The sequence below is a fragment of the Hibiscus syriacus genome, unplaced genomic scaffold, assembly GCF_006381635.1.
Source record: "Hibiscus syriacus cultivar Baekdansim isolate YM2019G1 unplaced genomic scaffold, ASM638163v2 tig00110893_pilon, whole genome shotgun sequence".
NCBI classification, from domain to species: domain Eukaryota; kingdom Viridiplantae; phylum Streptophyta; class Magnoliopsida; order Malvales; family Malvaceae; genus Hibiscus; species Hibiscus syriacus.
In genome coordinates this window covers 868,276-895,380 of record NW_024062901.1, presented here as the reverse complement: position 1 = coordinate 895,380, position 27,105 = coordinate 868,276, and the positions used below count along the sequence as shown (strand labels likewise).

Here is a 27,105-nt window from a genome sequence, read left to right as displayed (position 1 = left end):
TCGACCATTGTTTTAATCAAATGAACACCCCTAAAAAGGAGTCGAGTTCCATTGGATTCTCCATGCAGCTTTTTCAATAAGTTTGTTTGTTTTCCATGGGATTTATATTACCAATGTTCCATTCAAAAAGTCATGATCTCCATTGCAACAACGAAAATGTTGCTTTTAAGAATTGTGCCTTTTCAAACACAAGTGTGTTGGGGAAAACATTGCCTCTTTTGTTGTGTAAACTATGCAAGTTAAAGACTCGATGGTTGGAATTCGGCTCAACAATCATATTACTAGAAAATTGATTTCTTTTAATTGAACTTAAGAAAGTGGCGGATACGAATGTTTGTTCATTTACTTATTGCCAATCTTTAACTGGGAAATGTCTGACCCATTTGCAGTGACAATAAAAATGGCAAATGGGTTATTTGGGCCTAAATAATCCAACAGCTTCACATTCCTACCTTCGAATGAAACACACATTTGGAGCACGATTGCCAAGTTGTTTTGTAAAGCCTGAGCCTACCCAATTTACCCCCCCAAAAAAAATCTTAGCCCATCCGTAATACATATCAAATTCACACTATATAAATAAAATAATATTTTTAATTATCGTGATCACTCAATAAATTCTGTTAGAGATTGATGGTTAAATCTCCTTGTTTGTTTAAGTTAGTAAATAATGTTCGCAAGTTATTTGATTGAGAAATCTACATCATAGAGTAATCATAAATTAATGTTAATCTCTTTAGTTTAAGATTTAAGTATAGTAGGACAAATCAAACTATCTCGGTGATTAAATAGATGATTATTCTTTTTAAAGATTTTAAATTTAAATACATTATATCTTAAAAATATTTGAATATTTATTATTAAAAAATTAAATAAATATTATCTCATAATCACTCTTAAATTAATAAAAGAAAACAAGTATAGTATAAATCATCTTACCCCTATCTACGTAAATATCCTAAGCAACCAGGTATGTACTTCTGGTGGAAACTAGATCTAGGTGGAATTTTCTAGGAGGTACAGACACTTTGAAGTTTTATCAAACAAAGTCGCGAGAACAGGTCGGAAATGAGATGTATAAAGAAAAGTAGTATAATATAATATTAAAGAAAGATGATATTGAAAATGTTAATATTTTTAGTAGAGTATTATTTAAAATATTATTTTTTTGATTGAAAATATTAATATCGGACGCTATTTAAAATATTTTTTTTTACCAGAAATGTTAATATCGAAAATATTAATTTTAGGTAACGAAATTAATATTTCTAGTAACGTATTTTCTTAACCTTATATTAGGATATTAGACAACATAACTACCTTAAAAAAACAGTATCGTTAATATTTCATTATCTTTTGGTGAGAATGTTTTTGAAGCAAACATAAATATGTGATTTAGGAAAAAAATATTCTTCTTGAATGATCTTTTTCTTGATTCAAACGTCTCTTAAGAGCTAAGTACGTACCTATTATTTTAGATAAATTATTGAATATTGTCGTATATATTAAAAAATAGAATAAAATAAGAATTTCTATATACCCATCATGTTGAAGAAGGAAATATTAAAAAATTTTAATTTTATTTTTAAATTTCTGAATATGTTACTGTCTACTGTGACTGTTAACAAAGTTGTGATATTCAACAGTGACATGACACGTACTATTGACAACCGCCGTCATATCATGCAAAGAACGGTCGATGTTTCTTATTATTAGGGTGAATTCATGAATTTTAACATTTTCGATAACGTATTTTCTTAGTCTTATATTTGTCTGTCTTTCCTCAGACATCACCTTTTTTCACATTGAATTCCTTATTCCCCCCTTTTTTTAAGTATTAGACAATTTCCTCCCATGTGGACAATAATACTCCTGAATAATATAATTAATTCAAAATAATCTTCATTTTCTATATAATTACACGAGTGTAAATTTATTTTCTTTAATTTTTAATAATTTATAAATTTTTAATACTTATTATAAAATAATATGATGCATATAAAATAAAAATATATCAATTTTTTGTTTTATTTTGATTATTTTTACATGTGCTCGATTCAAATTTTATTTTTTGTATATATTTTATTACATGTATAATTTAGGATTAATTTTTGTAAAAGGTTTTCATATTATATTTCTTAATAGTTTGTATTAATTTTGTTATATAATTTGATATGATATTTTGTTTCTCAACTCATACATGTAGCATAAATGAAAAAGTGTAACAATTAACACATATTTACACCGGTGTAAGTATGTTCATCTCTTAATATTTTAGAACATATAATTATATTGGTGTAACTATGTTTTAATAATTTCAGAAAAATAAACAATTAAATATATTTAAATGTGTATACATTTTATTAAAAATATATAAATTATAAATAATAGAAAATATGTTTTCTATGAACTTTCATTTGTTAAAAAAGAAAATCTGTCTTAAGGACAATTTGATAAAACATACATTTTTCTTATTTTATATGACTTCATTTCAAATACTGTAATCTTATATTTTTATCAAATAAACCAAATAAGATAATACAATAATTGAGTAATATGCTAGTAACGTAATATTCTAATAATCATATTTCGAATGATAATCTTACATTCTATAAATCAAATAATCACTAAGAAGTTAAGTGCACCCGCCCCTAACTGTAGGTGATCCAAATTTTTTAAAAGATAAATCACCAAATTACAGTATCCCACTTCATATTTAATTGTATGAGCCATTGCCCTTCAGTAACAATGCCTTTTATGGAAAGAGAAAAAATGTGAATGGAATAAGTGAATTTATGATTACGATTTAATTGATTGCAATTAATACTTGAAAGGGTACAATCGTGGCATGATTGGTACGTCCCAAAATATCAAATTTTACATCCATCAATATCTTTTTAATAAATACTATATATTTTTGATAAATTTTAAATCTAATAATAATTTTATCTAGAAAGAATAAAAATAATAACTTTAAGAAAAAAATAGATATTTTTAATAGGTCTATAATTTTGACCTAAAAAATACGGGAAAACAAAGATGTTCAAAATATATTAACTCATATAGATTATCAAAATTTTAACGATAAATGAATTTAAAATATATTAATAATCGAGTGATTATTTTATAATTTTTATTTATCAAATAACTCAACAAAATATTTTATAATTTAAAATTATTTTATAACTTTTAATAAAAAAATAATATTTTATGATAAGATAGATTATTTATGTACCTCACTCAAAAGTAAAATAATTGTGTGCAGAGCAAAACACTCTCCATAACTTAATTACAAAGTGATCAAATGATATAAATGTTGGACAAATTCAGTAAGTGAACTGATGTTAGGAGACATTTTGTGTCACGTCATCCACGAGTAGGAAAACAAAACAAATAACTCAAGCAATAAACATACAATACGTTCTTGAAGATTACGTGTAATTAACAATTTTAGAAATACCAACAACCAATCGATCTAGTGAGATGATGTATTAGATATATTAAGTAAAGTCAGGGGTTCGAATCCTGACATTCGCGAATAGAGTAAACTGGTTTGGAAGGATCACCCTCGCCTCTGCAGTATCCGATCTGGATTAGTCGGTCAATAGATCGGATACCAGTGATATAATAATCTTTTAAAAAAAATAGTTTTTATGAATTTTTTAAATAATTTTAGTGATGTTATATTTGAGGATTAAAGAAAAAGAAATTCATAAAAAAAGAATTTAATAATTGTTTTGTACGTAAAGTTTGATTTAAGTCACGGTTTTTTTCTCACTTTTATGGGTTATATGATGATACAATGTCTGATTCAAATATATAATATTATATTTTATTTTTATCATTCGATTGAATAATTATTTTAATATCAATTTTTATTTTTAAAATATTTAAATTTCTTTATTTTATTTGAGTTCAAAAAATTATATATTATAATTATTAATTAATTAATATTTTTATTAACAAGACATATCTACATAAATTAAAATATTAACATAATATATCTACGTATGAGTAAGTGATACTGTAATAAAATATCGTATCACTCCGACTTTATTTTTGAAAAGAATAATTATAATACATGAAATGGATTTATTTTTTTATTTGAAAATAATAATTTAAAAGCTAAATTTTATAGGGTTTTCTTTAATTCATTTCACCTAACCAAACCGACTTTTGAAATAATGTAAAAGAAAGGGCACAGCGTCAGCCAAGTAGAATAAAATGTCAAAATCATGGTTTTAATCCCTCCATTATGCCTAAATTGATTTGTTTTCGTATACAATTTAGCACAGTTTGATACCCATTTTAATAATGTCATTAGTTAGGGTTAATTTGGTATTGTGTTGGAAAAGTGATATCGAAAAGTAACATTCAAAGGTGGTTTTTGAAAAAATTGATTTAAATGTAGCAAAAATTAGAACTTTTTAGGAAATTACATCTACGTATGAACAACATATAAAATATTGTATCCTTATTTGAACATTTAAATGATCAATAAATAATTAAGAGACGTTGGAGGTATGATCTGACGTGGCAAGCATCCGAATAATCAGATCAGCAATTCCAACACGCTTTATTTTCCCAAATATTTCCCACAAAATTGAGAGTAAAAAATAATAATAATAATTAAAAAAAAGAACTCTATCCTCTTTCAAAGCTTTCGAAACAAGAACTTGTAGAAAATACTGTAATTTCTGCTGCATTTCTTCTCAATTATTCATAATTAATTAGAAATTTGCTTCGATCGAGTGAAAATTTTAGATTAGTTAAAGGAATTCCAGGATAATCGTGATTGTGGAATTGTACAGAGGTTTTTATATTTTTCTTTTGTAAATTCGGTGTGTACGATGATGATGGAGGCTCCGGAGAGTGGGAGACCGGTGGCTTTGGAATTTCCGGTGTGTGAGACGCCATCGTCTTCGCGTGTGCCGAAGAGGATTCGGAAGAGGCTTCTTGCCGAGTGTAAGACTCCTCCAACTGTAGAAAAAATTGAAGACAAGCTTCGACATGCCGATCGTCGTAGACAGGTAACTCGAGTTTCATTTCTTTTCCTTTTATAATTAAGTTTTAGGCTCTAACTCATTTTTTTTTAATATTACTTTTCATAGTTGGTGATAAATTAAAGAGGAAACAATAGTAAGTAAAGAAATGAGAAATTAAAGAGGAAACAATAGTAACTAGAGAAATTCGTGAAGAAATTTTAATCTTATATAATTACTTGATAAGATACTTGGGCGGTTAAGATGCTGCTAAACTGAAATGTCTGATTTGTTCAGTGAAGATAAGTACTGAATTTTCTTTTCTTTCCCTTTTATGTATATATTTAGACAACTCGATATTGAAAGAGTTCAATAAGGATTCAGAAAATTTCTTTAACCGACTTTTTTCTGATGAATTTCAAATTTATTACGTACCTCAAGAAGAGATATACTCTGCGACTCCATCTAGCTATGTGGTGTTTTAGATTGAGTCATGATCTTTTTTTAATTTTAAAAAAGAAAGAAATTATAATGAATAAATTACCGAAATTTAATTTTAATACATTTTCCCTCTATTTTTCATGATTCTATTTTTAATGTTATGGATCATACTTATATGAAATCTAAAAGATTTTACAATATGAAACTCTTCCGGTCATAAAATCTTTGTTCAGCAGTTTTTTCATTGTGTCAGGTAGACAAATGAGGTGGGATTGTTATTTCTTGATTTATATTTATACTTTTTGGTACTGCATTTTCACCTGCAAACTTCTCTTTTCTCTTCCAAAACGTGTATTTTCCATGTTTGCTTTTGAATAAGTTGTTTAATCCATTTACTTGCTAGCCGTATGCAGTTGAGGTTCCATTAATCTACACGCAACTGTTCAATTTACATGCACTTTTCTTCACTTTTATCCCCTTTTGTTGTGGTTGTTGTTTGATTGTAGCAATTCCATGAAAACCTGTCAAGGAAGGCAAGATCAAAGCCAAGAAGCCCCTCCAGATCCTCACCAAATGAGGAAGACCTTGGTCAGCGCCTTGAAGCAAGGCTTCAAGCTGCCGAGCAGAAAAGGTAGCGTCAAATCTAGTTTTATGCTGCCTTGATGAGTATATGTTGTCACATTCTCATTTTTTCACTTCTGATAGAATCTTTCAGTTGCTTTCAAAACCTATTGTGATCATTTTGCTGTTTACATAAGTTTTTCTTGTGTGATTTGTTAGTACTGCTGTTATGTTCTGTATGGATTTTGACAGCATGGAATTATCTTAGTACATCTTTCCGAGGGATATAACAAATTCTTATTCTTTGGTGTTGAATTTTCTATAATTTGAAAGCTCACAGGCTGGTGAATCAACAGGTTGAGCATTTTGGAAAAGGCTCAGATGCGCCTGGCAAAGTTAGATGAACTATGGCAGGCAGCAAAAACTGGGGTAGAAATGCGTTTTGAGAAGGAACGTGAGAAGCTTGGCACAAAAGTTCAGTCACGTGTTCAGCAGGCAGAGGCTAACAGAATGCTTATCTTTAAGGCTTACAGCCAGCGGACAGCAACTCTAAAAGAGAGATTGTCACAATCATTGTTACGGAGGATGACCAGAGAGAGTAAGTACAGGGAGTGTGTTCTTGCTGCTCTTCATCAAAAGTGTGCAGCTGCTGAGAAAAACCGGCTGAGACTGCTTGAAGCAGAGAAGAAGAAAGCCCGTGCTAGATTTTTGCAAGTTCGGCGAGTTGCTAAGTTTATCTCTCATCAGCGTGAGGTTGAGAGGAGGAGGATGAGAGGCCAGTTAGAAGACAGACTGCAAAGGGTATGCATTTTCTATTAATTTTTATTGAATGATTCTCCCATCTTCAATTGCATTGTGTTTTTCCCCATTTCTATTTTATTGCATATATAATGCCGCTTATTAATTATTGATGAATAGGCAAAGAGACGGAGAGCAGAGTACTTGAGCCAGAGAGGAAGGCCACATAAATCAATTCAAGTGAACTGTACCAGGAAGCAAGCTGATCTGCTTTCTAGAAAACTAGCAAGGTATAATTACCAACATTTCCTAGTTGATCATTTGATTGTATATGTTTCATGGATTACACGTGCTTGGTATGGTTTATTATCTGTTGTTGTGATATTCAAAGTGTCTTTCAAAGAATATCTTTTGCTATTGTAGATAACATTTTATTAGGAATAATTATAAAATCATTTTTTTCAGCAGATTTCAACTAATGGTTAAAACTATTAATGTCCTAATATCTAATTCCTTTGTATTGTTCAGGTGCTGGAGGTGGTTTGTTAGGCAGAGAAAAACTACTTTAGACTTGGCAAAAGCCTTTGACTCATTGAAAATCAATGAGAATTCTGTTAAGTCAATGCCATTTGAACAACTTGCTCTCCTGATTGAATCACATAGTACCCTTCAAACTGTGAAAGGTTTGCTTGACCGAATTGAGAGCCGCATTAAGGCCTCTAGGGAAGCTGGTGCGACTGATCATCTATCCTGTTTGGATAACATTGACCATCTTCTTAAAAGGGTTGCTACTCCAAAGAGGAGGACCACTCCCAGGACCTCTGTGAGAAGCAGAGAGGCTAAGAGAGTTGTCTCTGGGAGGGAGGCTGCCAAAAGTCTTACATCATCATCAAGATATCCTGTTAGAGTATTTCTTTGTGCATACATGATATTGGGCCATCCTGAGGCTGTTTTAAGTGGTCAGGGAGAACAGGAGATTGCTTTGGCGAAGTCTGCTGAAGCATTTGTTCGAGAGTTTGAGTTGTTGGTAAAGATTATTTTAGAGGGTCCCATACTGAGTTCTGATAAAGAACCCGAGACTGCAATAAGTAAACGTTTGACATTTAGGTCACAGCTCGCATCATTTGATAAAGCATGGTGCTCCTACCTGAGTTGTTTTGTGGTGTGGAAGGTCAAGGACGTTCAGTCATTGGAAGAGGACTTGGTAAGAGCAGCTTGCCAGCTCGAGCTCTCAATGATTCAAAAGTGCAAGTTGACTCCTGGAGGAGATAACACTGCTCTTACACATGATATGAAGGCTATCCAAAGACAGGTCTCACTATCTGACTGTTGGTCTTTTCTTGATATCAGTGAAAATCGATGCAAATTGGCAAATACACTCTGATCAGTTTGACTTTTATTAATGGTTTATCGGACTTTTTTAATTATAAACTAATTGTTTGGTCCAAAGTTTAAGCTGTGCCTTTGGTTTACATTATGCTGCAGAGGATCTTCATTCAATTTTTTTATAATGCAGGTTATGGAAGATCAAAAGCTCTTAAGGGAGAAAGTGCAACATTTGTGCGGAGATGCTGGAATTGAACGAATGGAATGTGCAATATCTGAAACACGCACTAAATTTTTTCAAGAAAAGGAAAGCGGGAGCCCAATAGAATCACCAAGTACGCCTTCTCTATCTCCAAGCACAGATGGTTTTCCTAGTTCTTCGACTTCTGGAACAGATGAAAGAAGTGATCCGACTCGGATGCCAAACCTTGTTGTCCGCTCTCTGTTTAAGGAAGATGAAGTTAGCACATCTCAGTCCAAAAGTTCCTGTTCCTCTGTGCCTAGCAGCTGCCATTCAGGTGCTCTGTTAGGTTCTTCTATTGAAAAGCAGCTGGTCACTGAGAATGAATTGATTGTTAATGAATTTCTTCATGAAAAGCGTGGCTTTGTTGATAGCTTCAGTGTCATCGATAAAGAACAGAACGGCATAAAGGTTTATACATGTCTTATTATTATTATTATATGTGATAGAAGAATCTGAAACTTGTAATCATATTTAGGATTTTTGGCACTTTTGCAAGCTACATAATTGTTATGATGATGGTTTTGATGTGATTTTCTGAATATTCAAGTATAGGAACTTGCCTTAGAATCGATCATTTTCTTGGCTACCATGCTCAATACTCATATTGGAAATTTCTTAATGTTTTGCAGGAGAAGATAAGAGAAACAATGGAGAAGGCTTTCTGGGATGGAATTATGGAATCCATGAGACAGGATAACCCCAATTATGACCGAGTTATTGACCTTGTGAAGGAAGTCGGGGATGAAATTTGTGAGATGGCTCCTAAGAGCTGGAGAGAAGAAATAATGGATACTATTGATCTAGAAATACTCTCCCAGGTGCTAGCACCCCTTTATTATTTCCATTTTAGTATTCTTATCTATTAAATCTAAATCCTAATTATTTAACAGTTTCCCTCTTTCAAAGGTGCTGAAGTCGGGAAACTTGGACATCAACTATCTTGGAAGGATTCTAGGGTTTGCATTGAGCACTTTGCAGAAGCTCTCCTCTCCAGCCAATGATGATGAAATGAAGGCTGCTAACCAGATGTTATTGAAAGAGTTAGCTGACATTTGTGAAGCCAAAGATAAGCCGAATCATTCTCCTGCCCTTGCAATGGTCAAAGGTCTACGGTTTGTCCTAGAACAGATTCAGGTATTCTTTAATGTTCTTTTTCTCTTGATAAAATGAATTTTCCATGTATCACTTGATAAGGCGCTAAGTTGGGTAAGAAATTCTTTTTACTAATGTGTGATATTCATTCTCTTAACAGGATCTTAAGCGGGAGATTAGCAAAACCCGTATAATGATGATGGAGCCATTGTTAAAGGGACCTGCTGGTGTGGATTACCTTCGGAAAGCTTTTGCAAACTGTTATGGGTCTCCTTCTGATACTCGGTCATCTTTACCATTGACAACGCAGTGGCTTTCATCTGTATGGCAATGCAAAGATCAAGAGTGGGTAGAACACCAAAATTCTGTGTCAACTTTGAAGGCCCAGGATAGTTCATCTCAGGACCTTCTTACTCCCATTATCCTTAAAACTGGTGGAAGCTGCAATTCAGCAAATGCAAGCCAAATGACATTTTCCAAATCTCCTAAAGTTACAGGTTTCGATTTGGAACTGTTCAAATCATTTGAAACTGAGTTTAAATGTGTAGAGAAACATTACTATTCTGAACGTGAAAAGGCTAATATTATGCAATCATTTTTAACGTACTGGTGATTCTTATGTTATTTGGTCAGATAATCAACAACCAGAATGCAAGGGAGAGACCGTTGATATTGTGGTGAGGCTTGGTTTGCTGAAGTTAGTAAGTGGAGTTTCCAGTCTAACCCCAGGTTCTCTGCCGGAAACCTTCATGCTTAACCTTGCTAGATTGAGGGGTGTTCAGGCTGAGATTCAGAAGATAATTGTAATATCCACAAGGTATTTGGATGATCCATTTCTTATTTGTATAAATTAGGGTTAGTTTAGTATTTGTTGTTGCCGTCGGAAAACGTTTTTAGAGCGGGAAAAGAATCTGATATAATGTTTGATTTATTCACATGCAGCATTCTTATTTGTGGTCAAATTTTCTTGAGCGAGCAAGTAGTATCCCCTACTCATATGGAAACCGTAATATCAAGTTGCACCAAGCGGCTCTCGGAGCTCTTAGACCGCGTCGAAGATGTTGGAATTGAAGGGATTGTTGAAGTAATCAGCGGGTTCTCCAAAGTAACAGATGATGAGAAGGCTCGGAAGAGGAAAGTTATGATGGGCAGGATGATGGCAAAGAGCTTGCAAGCTGGGGATGCAGTATTTGAGAAGGTACGGCGTGCTGTTTATTTAGCTTTTAGAGGGGTTGTATTTGGGGGAAGTGGTGTCTATGGTAGAAAGTTGGCGGAAATTGCTCTCCGGCAGGTCGGGGCTGGGAAGGGTGCGGGTTTGCTGACAGAGAGGGTTGTGAAAGCGTCGGAGGTGCTGGTGGTTGTGGCCACGGTTTCTGTCGGCATCCACGGGCCATGGTATACGACCTTGATGGGTAACATGTGATTTGTGAAAAGATGAGGATAAATAATGCATAACTGTAATTACAAGTGTACAAACTTAAAACCCTGCTTTAAACCGTAGTGAGCAGTCCCTCGGTGTAGCATATATCGTGTTCCTGTGTTTCAGTAGAACTTGTTAATAGTATGTGCTTCGAACAATTTCTTTTAGAATTAAAAAATATATAATATTTTTCTAATGATATTGCGAATAATTTGGAGAAAATGAATATATTTATTAAAATATGAGCAAAGAGGAAAGAAAACAACAGCACTTGGCATATTAACTGGTTGATATTACGAGTCAATGCATGTTATTTAATTTTTATTTTATTTAATAAATAAAATAATATTTCAGACCATCTAATTGAATGTATTCATTGGAGTATAAATTTTTCTAAACTTAAACATATTTTGAATTCAGATCTGTTTGAAACATCCAAATTTGTTAATTATATTTTTCAATTTAGATTAGTTTAAAATTGTTTGCTCAGATTATTTTAAGTCAATTCAAACTTACATATTTTTATAATCCAATTTAAATAATTCCCGTCTAAGCGGAACAAAGAATGCCTCTCAAAACCACGTGTTCCGGCATTTTAGACGAAATGTAGTGTATACAATTTACATTTCCTTCAACAAAATCAAAACATTCAGCTACAAATCCGTGTTACAGTTTACCCGTTATGTCATGTTCTTGACCAAGAAGGTAGCACCCTCACTACACCATTCAAGTTGGCCCCTACCTCTGGGCAGTTCCCATTCGATTCAACATCGTCGTGTAAATAATCAAGATCATCAAATTGAAGGTCATGAACAGCAGGGCATAGATCATCATTATCAGTATTGTTATAATAACCTGGGTCTTTTGAAGGATACGGATCACCAGCTTTGGCCCTCCTTTCAACTGTCCTTTTCTTGGATCTACCGGTGCTTCTGGTGAAGTCATCGTTGTTGTTGTAATCACCGGCATTCGCATTTGGTGGAGCAGCAGTTGCATCTCTTCTTCGCTTTGCCGAGTCATTACTGTCATTGCTGCTGCCACTGCCGATTTTGTCTGTTTTGTAGTGTTCCTTTATGGTAGTTTCAATGGTTTCCAATAATATCTCCATACTTGATTACCTTAGCCCTAAACTTAGATCAAAACATTTTTGTTGATATATATATATATATATATATATATTAGCTAAAAACGAAAAAGCTATTTCAACCATATAACTGAATATCAAAACATACTTCCCAATGCCATTGATTTCCAGGAGTTCTTCCTTTGTTCTTGGAACTCTTTTACTTATGTGCTGCAGGGTAGCATTTCTAGGCAAAGGAAAAATAATAATAAATAAGCTGAATTTCTAATGACCTTTTTTCAGTTCGAATGACGGAATATTCAGAAGCTCACCCAAATATGTGGTATGCCATGACCCCTTCACTGGCTTCTTTAACAAGAGCAGTTCGAATCATTCGCAAAGCAGAATACAGTTTTGCAGACAGATTCTGTTGAAAATATAAAATAAGTTTGAAGGAAACCTGAAATAATGTCTGGTAAATAAGACAGCAAGGCATCGAAGAAATGGTACCAAGTCGACTATGGAGTGGGATTGGGCTGAAGTATCAACACTTTGTGGACTTATCTTCCCTGAAGCGGTCAAGGAGCCTTTTGCTGGATTGGCTTCTGGTTTGCTTGCTTTAGTTGCTTTTACAGAGCTAGCAAATCTACATCGTTTTACCATATGTCAGGTTGATTAGAGTATTGTAATATTTCTAAATGAACTTGAGCAACAACAGTAAACAAGCCTGATTAAATATTTGAGATGCAGAAAGTTGAAATTGCTTTGTGCATTCTCACGGATATAAACTTTCTAGCTACTAGAATTCCAGTAAACATAATGATTACATGCATTGTTAACACTATTATTAACTACAAATTCACAGTCATATATATCCTTAATTAGCATACATATTTCATTGTAGTAATTGCTTACGAGTTATGACAAAAATAAGAACAGCAAAAGAAAACACTGAACCTTATTATTATTGCCTGCCCACCAAGGAAAAGAGTTTTAGCCTTCAATTCTAGAAACAAGTCAAGCAGCAATTGAGTATGTATGATATTCAAGGCAAGAGAAGAGAAGCATCTTGCTCCTTTTTTTTGAAATAATCGATTTGGCAAAGTGACCGTTGAGATGGGTAGGAACCTATGGATACCTTCAACACTGACGACATAGATCCATAAATATCACTCTTCTTAACGTCTTCCAAAAGGAATTCCTCAACAACAAGATGATGTATTATGCGGGAAGCTTCACCCTTGGCTAAATGTTTTCCCGCGCCATGCAGGCTGAAAGACTCGTGTCTATGTTTTTTGACCTAGTTTCAGCATTACCCCAAAAAGATTGCAATCAGAAAAGAAAATAGAATAAGCAACGGCCAAGCTTCATGTTTAGGACTCACAAATTGGCTTAAGGAGCCTCTGTAGACTTCTAATATATGCGATGATGAAAACTGCTGGCCTGTTAATCTTACTAGTTCAACCTATGCAAGAAGTGATATGAGCAAATTGAAATTATATGTTCATATTCTAAACAAAGAAAAGGGAGGAGAAGGAAAAAGAAATGCAAAGCTCTTTCTAACCAGTTGTTTTGCTATATTTGTGACATCCTTATCAACAGAACTTTTAACCTTGCAACAATTATCACAAGTTTTTTGGCAGTTTGCAGAATTGAATTTTTCTCCAAAATGCAGAAGCTGTAAAAGACGTCTGCAATCAACATCATTTTCACAGTAACCAACCTGAAACATTGAGATCATAACTTAAGATATTATTGAAATATTATAACAATAATAAAATCAAGGATACCAGGAATTCATATAAATACCATACGCAGGAGATTTTCAGTATTTGTCTCCAAAATCCTCCCTGAATTATTAAAGCGACTATATCCATTCATTGAGGGGCTTTGCTCTGCTGCACCTTGACTAATCATATGCTTGATGCGTATCTTCAAAAGAATTAATATGTATAAGTAAATAGGAAAAAATAGAAATACCTCACCAGTTACTTGATTCATCCTAGTCCTAACATGTGAAAGAAGACAGACCCCAAGGCAAACAGACTCCTTTCCTCAGGATTTAACAAAAACCCTGAATATGCATCAGATAAAGTGGAGCAACTTACATAATCGCTGTAACTATAATACAATAAGCAAGATGAGCGTTGACCATCTCGACCTGCACGACCACACTCCTAAAAAATGGTAAAAACACATTAAGCATGAAGAAATTTATTTAGGCAGCACAGCATGATGTTTAATCTCGAGTTTTTACCTGATGGTAACCTTCAATTGATTTTGGAAGAGAATGATGAATGACAAAGCGAACATCCGGTTTGTTGATACCTGAAAAAAAGTGTTAATGCATGGTTGTATTTAGTTAATCAAGGAAGCAACTGGGAGGGGGGGGGGGAAGAGAATGATACCCATTCCAAATGCTACTGTAGCACAAATTATGTTGATTTCATCTTTGCTCCACTGCTTCTGAATAAAGGCACGTTGTGAAGGATCCATATTACCATGATAATATGCTGCCTTATGTCCATATTCCTGAAAAGCAACATAACAGGCATGAATGATATAAATGAGAATGGATAATTGATTTCTCATAAAACCTAGTACTTTGGATTTCAATATTATGAAGTTTTAAGGATTAGGCGACTAAAATATTCTACTTTTCTTAATAATATATATCCTAGTTCAAATAACAGTCTTTTTGCTAGCAGAGAGGCAAAACATCAAGCTGTAAAATCTTATTCACTACTTGGATGTGGACAACACAACTCTAATGTGATAAAATGGAAGAATTAGAGCCCAAAGACATGAGAGAACTTCAATGCTTATCTGTATTCAAACTAATTTCCTCAACCTGACTATAAATATTGTTACAATTTCTTTTTCATTTTTGTTAAAATCTTTCATCATGAAAATGTTTCATAGCCACAGTAACCATTATTGACCAAGAAAAGGAAAAGAGAACCAAAGAAGATTTCAATAAAGGGCAACAGAAACATGTTAACCCCTTAATGTGTTTACTTGTACCTATAGAATTAAACATCTTTCAACTAATTTATCACAAGTGTGCCACCAAGGCTTAACTCATGTAGTAAGTGTGAGGTAAGATTTGGGTTAGAGGCCCTAGATTTGAGCCTGAATGCCTTGTTTGCACCAGAGAATCTATCGTAGTGTGCTTTTAAATAGTAGAAACAGCTTGTTTAAAAAAACAGAAAGACAAACCTGCAACTTCTCAGCAACTTTTTCACAATCCATTCTTGAAAGACAATAAATAATTCCACATTCATCAAAATGATTTTCTTTAATGAACTTGTCAATATCTTCCACACACTTCTTTGTTTTGGGGATAACAGAATACCTGTGATATCAAAACCAGTGATGATTTGATCTAAACATTAAGTTAAAACTCCATCTTGATTCAGCACTTACCATAGATTTGGGCGATTAAAACTTTGCCTGAATACAATGCAGTTATTGAGACCAAGAGCTTGCACAACATCTTCTTTTACACTGGCTGTTGCAGTTGCAGTTAAAGCTAAAACTGGAGTTTTTGGAAACTTCTGCTTCAAGATACCAAGGCCCTAGACAAAGTTTATGGACCAGCTTAATGTCAAACAGAAGTTACATGAATGTGGCCAGTAGTATAGAAAATTTCAAAGTTTACAACCTGATAATCCGGCCTAAAGTCATGTCCCCATTGACTCACACAGTGAGCTTCATCAATAACAATCCTTGCAAGCAAGTCAGATGTATTTAGAATGTTCAAGTGCCGCAACAGGACATCACTCCTGTAATCAAGATGGAGGTTATACAACCAAGACTACATAAAAATGTGTATGCTGCTCATTATTCATATATGTATTAGTTAAGATTTTCTAACATTGCATAGAGGGGAAGTTTAATGATACAGAAAGAATGGGCTTTCTCCATAGGAAAAATATTACAATAGTTAAAAAATTCCCACCAGATGTACATTAAATGACCATCGAGGAAGATTATAAAGGGAAGAATTCCAAGCATTACATAGAGAGGGAGTTTAACAGTACAGAAAGAATGGGCTTTCTCCATGGAAAGGCGAATGGAAGAAAAGGGGTATTCAATGTTTCGAAAATAACCAAGCAAAACTTTAGAAGGCTAAGTTGCAATATTTTATCTACAAATGTTATCTCAAAACCATTCCCTTATTGATAACCATCACGTTAGGTTCTATGAAAATTTTGACTTCAAAATACCAACCTTTAGTGCAGTAAAATGCAGCACATTTACAGTTAAAAGAAATAAAGGTATAGTTTGCAAAAAGTAATAACCACAGAATGTAATCATTTTCTGTTACAGAAAGTCATTAGTGAACCAACTTCTTGTCTCCTTTCCTTTTTTATTTATTTAAAAACAATCCAACTGGTTCACCAAGTAATTCCAGAAATCACCATTGAACCAACTTCGTGATTTCTAGAATGAACTCTCTTATTTCAAGGAAATACAGGCAAGTGATTGCAACCAAAGTAATTACTGCAGATATCTGTCAATGCTACATGCAATAATATAAAAGATTCACATAATACTCACTTAGCCACTTTCTCTGGTGTAACATATAACAACTTGTATTTACAATAATCAGAAGTAAGATCTCTAAGGATCTCCTGTTGTTCAGTCCAATCCATATTGGCACTCAAGTAAGCAGCAGGTATATTTACCTATCATGCAACCAAATGGGTAAAGGAAGTACATTTCATCATGAAAGCAGCTTACAAACCATGCAAATAAAAGATAAACAAGTGTATATAACATATTACCTGCAACAAATGCATTATTTGATCTTGGATGAGTGACACTAAGGGAGATATCACCAATGTTATTCCTGAACAGATAAGAGCAGGCAGCTGAAATAGAAGAACAAAAACATGCTTAAAGTCCTTTATGGTCATGCGGACCATAACCAAAGCCTAATCTAGAAAACTTCTATCCCTTGTTACTAGAGATCAAAAGCAAAATCTAAAGTTAAGAATAAAAGCATAGTCCATAAAACAGTATATGTTTCACAAACAAATGTTGCATGACATCTAAAAGATTTAGCTCCACAAAAGTGGACCAGCAGAGACAAGGTAAGTCAATACAACTAAAATACATCAGAATGTAATAGCAAAAGTGGCTGAGAGAGGCAAGCAAACTAGTAGTTGCCTAAATACAAAAGTACTAGAAACAGGCCTTGAGAAAACCTCTTTACCTGATATGTCAGGCTCTTCCCCCCTCCTGTAGGCATAAGAACAAAAACATCATAGCCACTCATAGTAGCATTAATAATCTCTCTTTGGTTGGGGCGAAATGAGTGGTTCCCAAACACTTTTTTGTTATTTTCCTAAACAGAAAGTGGCAAAAAACATTAGAAAAGATCACGTATGGACCATGAAAACTTATTAACAAATAAGACACACACCTCCAGGTTTTTAGTCCAGGGAAAATCTCTACTACTCCACTTTTGGTCATTTGAGCCTTCAATATAATTTACATCAATAATCTGTGGAACATATGGTTCTCTTTCAATAGGACCTGATGGAACACCAAAACTATTTACAGAGGAGAATGTATCTGTTGATGAATTCCAATTGTCATACCCATTTGGTTCATTACGTAAATGAACCTGGGCATCAAATTGAATTGTGTTAGTGTTGAATGAAGCTGTTTGTGGTGTTCCATAATGAGAAGTGTGTGTCGTTGATGCTAAAAAACTTGAGCTTTTCCTTTCCACATCGCATATATATTTTTCAAGCTGCTGAATTTGCTTATTTAGCTGCAACCTGACCATAAACATGAGTATATTAATAGACACACAAATATAGGAGTTATTGGTTTTTAACTCTTTGAAAAGGGTCTGAACATATTACAAAATGCAGAAAATGAAATAACAAAGACCAGTTTCCATTGCCACCCATTGCACATTATCCCCATAATTCCTAATTTAATAGGTTTCATTAACTCTACTTCTCCTGTGAATATCATTATGGTTGCCTCAAAACAAACTAATATCAATAAATCCCCTTCAAATGAAGTGTGGAAAACTGAAAATATAAGGACAAACCTATCTTGACGAAGCTTCTCTATCTGCTCTGGACTCAGGTTGGTAGCATTGTCAAGTAATTCATTTGACACAGCAATCAACGTGTCTTTCATCTCCTGCACATGACTACCAGCTTCTGGGCAATGTCCTAACTGCATTGATTTCCGGAATAAGGAATATAAACTAGGAGAAAATGAAATGACACCAGATTGAATACAAATGAAGATAAGATTTATACCTTACACCAATGACTGCAGTTTGAGCATAATTCAGGAGGTAAATAAGTTTCTTCTTGTCCAGCAAAAGCACTTTTATCCACACTTGGTGTAATGGGTGGAAGTTTAGAAACTGAAGGTTGAGGTGTAGAAGTTGATTGATAATGTTCTGAGACAATCTGGTCCACGTCAATATCCTGAAATTTAATAATAGACATAGATTAATAATGATGTATAGATTATGAGAAAGAATAACTGAAGTTGGATAAAATCACGGAACCTTATTACTAGTTCAGTAAAAGGAGAAAGAAATGCATAAAATCAGCATAACTAACAACATCAGAATAGCTAGCAAGGAGTACTCTAGTTAAAGCAATCAAAAGAAAACCTTAATACAGTAGAAACTATGCCCAATCAACTGCAACAAGATAACTAAATGACAGCAAATTCAAGTTGAAAATGCATTTGACTTGGAAAGAGAGACAGAGAAGTAAATCAATTTACAAACATAACCGGTTTCAACTAAAATATCACCATGGTAGATAAGGCAAAAGGGATTACCTTAAGTAGGTCATCGTCATCAATTTCATTAGTCAAAACCTCTGCAAGCAGACCCAGTTGCTCAGCATGGACAGTTTGGTTCCTTAATGATCCACCTAATACTTTAGTATTACTATGGCTGAACACTGATGGTTTAATCTCACTGTTCCCTCGTTGATTATTTCCACCTTCCACAGAATTGGCATTATTTGATGGAAAATAACTAGTCAAGAACCTTCCATATCCATTGATCATGTCATCAGTTTCATTGCTGTTAGGATGGACATGCATATTTTCAGACTGTTTCATGTCTGATGACTCCATTAGGGTAGAGCTTCTTCTCCGATTATTTGAAATCTCATCAACTGAAGTCTTAACTGGAGCAGTTGTTCCTGGTCTTAAGTAGGTCCTGCAAGATGTTGGAAGGCTGGAAAGAATCTGCCAAGCCTGCGGAATATTTCCACAAAAAGACCCAAGACATCAAAATTCAAAATAAATGAACATCCAAGCAGTGGATATCAAAGAATACAAAATCTAAGTCTAACACTGGTTAATCCTTCCGATCAAATTTACCTTTTCAACCTGAGAATGCTGGAATTTTTGGGAATCTTGAATCTGACAGGACATCAGCCTTAAAGACATGAGAAAAGTATGTTAGAAGAATCAATAAATAGGTCAATGGAATGAAACTAAGATAATGTACCTTGGAATCTTTAAATTATGTACTATAATGCAATAAAATAAATCTTACAAAAAAACTTATAATATAATTGCTTTGTGATTAATAGCAACATCATTATATTGTTTTCTATCCCTTATGTAAAGCTGCAATTACCAGAACGCCTATTGTTCATCTAATAACCAAATGTCAGGCTATGCAATTCTGCTTCTTAAAGTATCTTTACAGAGTGGACTCTCAGATTACTAAGCAGGAACCACGCAGCTGATTTTGCTTTATACAATGTTTAATTGTACTAAACCTAAACCAATAAGTATAATTCATATTACAAGGAAAATATTGAGGGGGGGTAGTTGATAAGTGATACTCAAAGAAAAACTGTCAAAGTATAGAACAGTGACGTACTGTGTAACCATTTCTCCTTGAGTACAAGGTTTTTGCCTTCCCATGGAGAAAAGGAAATTCGTTGACAGAAACTTCTTTTGGCATGAAAATTTATCATGAGCGTCAACATGCTGCAACCAATTGACTTTGGGAAGTTTTTCATCACATTGGTAACCTTCACCTGAATTGTTTTGACTGCATATAAAAAACTATAAACAATTAGGCAAACAAGATAAGCAAATAACAGACAATCATTATTTATAGAACAAAGAAGGTCGTACGCCGGCATGGTATGCTTTTTCCTGGCCATTGACTACCATAAATCTTGATTTCTTAATGAAAGTTTAATTGCTCTAAAACTTCAACATTAAACAACCTGCAAGAGGGAAAAACCTAGTCATGCGAGCAATAAGAGAGAGAGAGAGATACGATGGTGAACCTACAAAAAGCGACAAAACTTAAATGAAAGAGTAATACCTGCACCTAGCAGGAACTGTCCCCATTTTCGAAACCCAAACCGTTTTTCCAAAAAATAACAAAGAAAGAAAGAAAGTAAAAACTCATTACCCTCTCCCGAACCCTAAAATCAAGCTCTCATGCATTCTAAAAAAATACACAATAACTTATTCCTCGAAAAACACTCACAGTAAGTGGAATATAACAGTTTAAACGTAACCATTTCATCAAATGCTTCAATGAAAAACATTATTCTGTCAAAAATAAAATTTCCACAGGTTTACTGAATCGCTGGCATTTACAATTGTACTAATCATGAAAATTAAAAATAAATAAATTCAGAAAATGTAAGCAGATAAATTGGTTATTTAAGCAAAAAAATAAAATGGTTAGATAAATTGCGCCTCATTCAAATTAACAGAAAGAATCTAAACAAATCACCCTATTAAAGAGCTACAGTGCCTAAAATTACTTGAAAATGCACTTACAGAATGACAGTGAGTGAACCTAAATTTGAATTGAATGGGATGAAGAGATAAGAGAACCGAAGAATGATCTGGCCTTATTTTGATCTCGAGTCTTTTAGGGTTTAATCTGAGATAAAATTGTGAAGAGCAAAAAAAGGAGTTCGCAATTGCAAAATGATAGAAAGGAGAGAAAGCGCTTTTAAAATACAATTTCGTAGATTTTATATTGTATTTATTTTAAGATAAAATAATTTCAGTGACCGAAATTTTTTTATAATATACGATTTTGATCAATTTTTTTTATTTAACAAAATGACCAATAAAATCGCAATGCGATCTCTAAATCGTAACGCGATCTCCAGTATCGCAAATCAGTTTCCAGATTCGCAACGCGATTTTGACTATCGCATTGCGATTTTCTAAATTCGCGTTGCGATTTATGCGAATATGTAAATTGCAACGCGATTCTGACTATCGCAGCACGATTCTGACTGTCGCAACGCTGAATTTCAAATTCGCAACAGGTTTTAGTTTCGCAACACAAATGTTTTGGGTATATAACTACGCAGCAGCAACAACTCATAACCTAAATCCCTAAATCGCAACTCATTCCATCTCCATCTATCACTCTCTCAGGCGACATCCGTTCCTATATCCAACGACATCCTTCCCCATCCGGCAACATGTTTTAGTTTCGCAGCTCGTTTGTTTAGTAAATTAATTTACAATAGTGAAATCATCTAATGTTGATCGTGTTTGGATAGATTTGTGTTTTGGAGGGTCATGGGAGAATGTTCATGGTGTTTTACAATATATGCCTTTACCCATGAATCTTCAGCTAAAACTGTCATTAAAAAAGTTAACTTATGAAACTCTAATGTTACGTGTTGCAAATAAATTGAATTTAGAGCCCTTAAGTGGATTTAGGCTATCTTATCAGAGAAAATGTAAAGTTTATTTGTTAACCGACAATGAAGATGTTGAACGATTCATTGCTTACATTAGTGTTTCGTAAGATGATGTTACATTGTATGTTGTTGAACCTATAAGTAGTGAAGCTGGGTCAGTAGCGGGTAGTAATCAACTAAGTTTTTCAACCCCAGTTTATGGTGCTCAAAATTTAATGGTTCAACCACAATTTCATCACCAAGCAAATTTTGTTTCACCACATTTCCAATACCAAACACAATCTCAAAACCCACAACCTTTCCCTAATCCAAATCCCAATCAACTTTCAGCACCAAATTCCGGTTTTCGTATTGACCAGTTATGAGCCAACAGAAAAAATTGTAAGTACTAGTCAGTATTCGAAATTTGATCTTGGTCAATACCCGGACTTTGATCTTGGTCAATACTCGGATTTTGATGATGTTTCAGAAGAAGAAACAGACCCTGCGTGTAATGATTTTGATATTGGTCAATACCCGAATTTTGATGATGAAACAGCCGCTGACGAGGAAGATGTTGTTGATGATAATGAGGAGGAAGTTACGACTGTGAATGAACATGTTGAACATCCATTCTGTAATTCATATAACCCTGAAGAAGAAAAAGAAGAAGAAGAAATCCCCGAAGAAAAATCCCCGAAGAAAATGCCACGGGAGTATAACTGTAATATGCCAGAATTACTTCAGATGCTAGAAGAAGAGTTGGTAAAAATAGCAGTTGATTGTTACACAAAAATTATTCGTATCAAGAAAGATGATTGTTTTGATACAAAGGAAGACTTGAAGATAGCTTTGTATACGAAATGTGTGGAAGATGGCTATCAACTAAAAGATAACAAATCAAGCAAAGATCGTTTCGAAACAAGGTGTATGATTGACAAAAACTGTACGTGGCATATGATTGCAAATAGGATAAAAGATTTTGAAATGTTTCAAGTTAGGACTTTTATTGATAAACATACATGTTCAAGAACCCAAGTTTTTTCTCACCATAGACAGGCAAACAAAAAGGTGTTGGGTGGTTTTTTGGCTGGTGGCAAATGAGATATACTAATCATTGAACCGATATACCCTGCCATTCAAAAACATTAACTCAGCCAAAAAACCACCCAACACCTTTTTGTTTGCCTGTCTATGGTGAGAAAAAACTTGGGTTCTTGAACCAGGGTGTCTCCCATCTATTTTTGTGTGTGTGAACCAGGGTGTCTCCCACCTATTAGCAATCTGACAATCATATCCGATAGGGCAAACTCAATTGACAACGCTGTTAGAAGGTGTTTCCCATATGCTTTTCATGGACTTTGTGGTGTTCATTTGTATAGAAATCTAAAATCAAGGTCTGCTGGTATAAAAAATCACAAATGGACATACTGGAAGGCTGTAAAAGCTTATCGGGAAGTGGATTTTAATAAGCATATAAATTGTTTAAGACGTGTTTTGCCTTAGTGTGCTCAAACACTAGAAGATGTCGGGTTTGAAAGATGGTCAAGAGTACATCAACTTGGAGCAAGATATGGTTTCATGACGTCTAATAGTGCAGAATCAATCAACGCTCTAAGTCATCATTCCCGGAAATTACCCATTACTATGTTAATGGATTTTTTTCGAGCCTCTATTCAACAGTGGTACTACAAGAAAAGAAACCATGCAGGTATTATTTCTTTAAATTCGTAACTTATCATATATTTTACTAAGTATTATTTATTTAAATTTACAGGAACATTGGAACATCGTGTTACACCATGGACTGAAAAAAGATAACGAAACGTTATGGAGTCACGTCATGGAGAGTTGAACCATGTTCAAACACTTGTTGAAGTACTGGATAATAACTTAAATGGGCTTGTCGATCTAAATGCAAAGACTGTAGTTGTATGAAATGGCAAACATCTGGTTATCCGTGTGGCCATGTTATAAAAGTGCTCTTCATCTAAACCAAGATGATTCAAGCGCATACGCTATGGATGCTACACTACAGAAGTATATCGACAGACTTATGCCGAGATTATCTACCCTATTACATCCTTCTGAGGGACATACCAGATGAATTACAACAGTTTGCCACCAGCCATGGACAGAAGGCTACCTGGCCGACCAAAAGTGACGATCGTATACCGTCTAAGGGTGAAGAGAAGAAGAGATCGACATGTAGTCGGTGCAAGGAAAGTGCTATACAAGGTTGACATGGATCACCAGTGCATCACATCATCTTTTCCTCTACCAAAATATGGATCCTCATAAAAATCCAAAGCTCATATGGTGTCAAGAAAAAGGCAATCAAAATCGCAATCAAAATCAAAATCCTAATCACAACCGGCTTCACCTTTTGGGACTATTAACTTAGGTGATTTTTCAATGAAAACGTTGTATTATGTGTATTTTATGTGTAAACTTTTAACATTTTCAGTTAGCCATGTATTAGTAACTTGAGTTTGAACATTGCTATGATCTGTTCAGTTGTTATCACTTATTACACATTCATTTGAATATCGCAACGCGAATTTGACTATTATGTGTATTTTATGTGTAAACTTTTAACATTTTCAGTTAGGCATGTATTAGTAACTTGAGTTTGAACATTGCTATGATCTGTTAAGTTGTTATCACTTATTACACATTCATTTGAATATCGCAACGCGAATTTGACTATCGCAACGCGAATTTGACTATCGCAACGTGAATTTGATTATCGCAACGGGAATTTGACTATCGCAACGAGAAAATCGCAAAGCGTATTAGACTATCGCAACGCGAATTAACTTCCGCGTTGCGATTTTGGCTTTCGCATTGCGATTTTGAGTTTAGCGTTGCGAAAGTATACCTTCAACAGGTCTTTTGCCTTCAATATGATGTAGATTGAAATCAACAAATCAACTTTTACATTTCAATCAATTAAATAAAGCACAACTAAGAATTATTTACACATCAATTAAACAAATCAACTTTTACAAATCAATTAAACAAGCACAAATAAGAATTATTTACACATCAATTAAACAAATCAACTTTTAAACAAATCAGACTTTTAAGAATCAATTAAACAATCAAAAAAAGTGTACCCCAGACAGTTGTTTATGCACACATACATCAATTTCACGCAGCTCACTTCAGGATTAACCTGCAGAAACTAAACATTTGCTCAAACAACACTTTCTACACATCTAAAACCAACAAACAACAAATTATTATTGAATTCTAGGTACTTAACAACACTTGCATTTGACTTATAAATTGTTTATGGACACTTTCATAACACGGATGCAGGTAGGCAGCGTCTCGCATATATCGCTCTAGCCATAAAATGCCAAAACCACAAGCCTACTACACCTCTATCTCTATCGGTGGGAGGTAGAAACTGTGTACTTCCTGTCGTCAAACGCTTCAAGCACATGCATACGAGAGGACCACAATCCACTCTGGCTTCCTGCGTTTGTTGTGGCGCGGTCTCGTCTCTGACTGTACATTGAACTTCTTTGGCTTCTTGTTTCCATAATAAGTCCAATAACTAATCGCATCCAAGAATTTAGCCAAATGAGAGCTCAATCCCTTAATAATATCTCTCAAATCAGACAATGATATGTAATTTATCATGCTGTCATATACTATTGTCTTCAGGGATAGGAGCTGAAGCTCGACGAGAAGCCAATGAGTACGTTCCAAAACAGGGATAAACACCTGCAATCATAAGTAATAATTCAAATTGCGCACTTATTTATAAACACCTTTAAAATATTTTAAAAATAAATACTAACCTTATCGACCTCCCACCATGCAGGATAAAGTTTAGCTTGTCCATTAGCCAACACATATGATTCCTATCGTTGATTCTTCAAGTGAACTACGTGAAAAGACGTCGGCATAATTGTATATCGCGTTTTTTTTTTATTTTTCCTTAATTTCCTTACTATTAGAAGACGTGACACCCATGCATCAATATGCTGTTTTACAAAAAGACATATATTAGTGAATTACATAAATTTAAAAAAAAATTAATCAAAATGAAATATAAGAAGAAATATAAGACTTACCCCCCATCGAAATAGCCTTTGTCTTCAACCCCTAATAACACACCCTACCAAGACCGATCAATCAACAAATGCATATCATCGTTGAGTTTGTATATGTCAGCGTAACACCTCTGGCTCCGCTCATGTAGATAAAAATCAACTGCGGTCTTAGTCCAAAGGGTATTATCCAGAATTGTTTCCGGTAGTTGTCTCCTCTTCACTTCATCTGCCGGAATGGTACTGGCCGGTAACTCATACGAAAGCCAACAGTTATCCATCATGTCCGGCACGTGAGGGGGTTTCTCAATAATTCAATATATTACGTCGTATGAATTGGGCTCTTGAATGGTGGGAGAAACCTCTTCAACAATGACAGGGGCCTCTTGAACGATGGGAGGGGACTATTGAGGGATGATAGGGGCCTCTTTAACGATAGGAGAGGCCTCTTGAACGATGATAGGTGAGTCGGGCTTCTTCTTACAGAGTCTTCGCACTATTGGGGTAAACGGAGACGTAATGGCATGTGCACGCCTTCTGATGCATAAACCCCGTCGTGCAAGAAAAACCCGACGTAAAGCATCCACCTTATCGGGCCGCTAAAAATAAATTAATACATAAATCAGTAAATAGACAGACATGATATTAAACAGTGAAAACAAAGACAAATATGTTTCAAACTTGCACGGTATTCACCCAAGTCATTATTCTATCATAGTTCACAAAATGCATCAGATAACATTCCAGAAGTAAGCACTTATATAAATATATATAAACATTTAAAATGACAACATATAGGTTTAGTGCATGTTCAAGGACATCATAAAGAGTAGTAGTTTATTCTTGAAACTTAAATTTGCAACACTGTGAAGTTAGTATTTGTGTTTATCTTTTGGTTGAAGTAATGCAATCCATTCAAGTTTCAATTTGCAGAAGAAGAATAGTTTCTGAAACTTAAAATCGCAACACGAAACTTAAAATCGCAACGCGAAAATGACTATCGCAACGCGAATTTGACTATCGCAACGGGATAATCGCAATGCGATATAAAAATCGCAATGAGAAAATCGCAACGCGAAACTAAATTCGCGTTGCGATTTTCATTTTCGCATTGTGCTTTTCACGTTGTGATTTTTATTTCGCATTGCGATTATCCCGTTGCGATAGTCAAATTCGCGTTGCGATAGTTATTTTCGCGTTGCGATTTTTAAGTTTCGTGTTGCGACTATTCTTTTTCTGCAAATTGAAACTTGAATGGATTGCATTACTTCAACCAAAAGACAAAACAAAGACAAATACTAACTTCACAGGGTTATTTTAGAACTGTTTAGCAGTATTTGCAGCAACCATATGAATTTACTAAGCAATCTAAGTGAAATGGTTAATCTAAGTGAAATTACGAGTAAATCAAGTTAAATATATATGAAAAATCTTAAACTTACGTTGCGTAGAGTATGACCTCATTTTGCAACGATGCTACCATCTCACGTAGAG

At 34.2% G+C, this 27,105-nt stretch overlaps 2 protein-coding genes across 4 annotated transcripts; one reads left to right on the top strand and one right to left on the bottom strand.

Moving 5' to 3' along the window:
• The first annotated feature begins 4,689 nt into the window (after positions 1-4,689).
• LOC120145187 lies at positions 4,690-11,000 on the top strand. 3 transcript variants are annotated; one of them, XM_039159079.1, is made up of 11 exons: positions 4,690-5,030; positions 5,930-6,054; positions 6,341-6,785; positions 6,903-7,012; positions 7,251-8,034; positions 8,239-8,700; positions 8,922-9,110; positions 9,199-9,426; positions 9,545-9,881; positions 10,033-10,201; positions 10,327-11,000. In XM_039159079.1, exons 1-11 carry the CDS (start codon positions 4,851-4,853, stop codon positions 10,805-10,807), a joined length of 3,510 nt encoding a protein of 1,169 aa, XP_039015010.1. In that variant the 5' UTR covers positions 4,690-4,850; the 3' UTR covers positions 10,808-11,000. The 3 variants fall into 3 exon arrangements, with proteins under 3 accessions (XP_039015010.1, XP_039015009.1, XP_039015011.1); XM_039159078.1 differs by having other exon boundaries at positions 10,018-10,201; XM_039159080.1 differs by lacking the exons at positions 6,341-6,785; positions 6,903-7,012 and having other exon boundaries at positions 4,691-5,030; positions 10,018-10,201.
• A 358-nt stretch (positions 11,001-11,358) lies between these two features.
• LOC120145031 (ATP-dependent DNA helicase Q-like 4A) lies at positions 11,359-20,822 on the bottom strand. Its single transcript, XM_039158944.1, is given in 27 exon segments — positions 11,359-11,904; positions 11,906-11,929; positions 12,037-12,114; positions 12,200-12,294; positions 12,378-12,513; positions 12,825-12,873; positions 12,996-13,167; positions 13,252-13,332; positions 13,432-13,590; positions 13,677-13,799; positions 13,976-14,044; positions 14,125-14,195; positions 14,276-14,399; positions 15,087-15,222; positions 15,294-15,445; positions 15,532-15,652; positions 16,431-16,558; positions 16,658-16,744; positions 17,089-17,220; positions 17,299-17,659; positions 17,941-18,071; positions 18,158-18,331; positions 18,696-19,121; positions 19,248-19,305; positions 19,759-19,932; positions 20,019-20,113; positions 20,682-20,822. Coding segments are annotated over 26 exon segments (3,705 nt in total). The 5' UTR covers positions 20,048-20,113; positions 20,682-20,822; the 3' UTR covers positions 11,359-11,489.
• Positions 20,823-27,105: the final 6,283 nt, after the last annotated feature.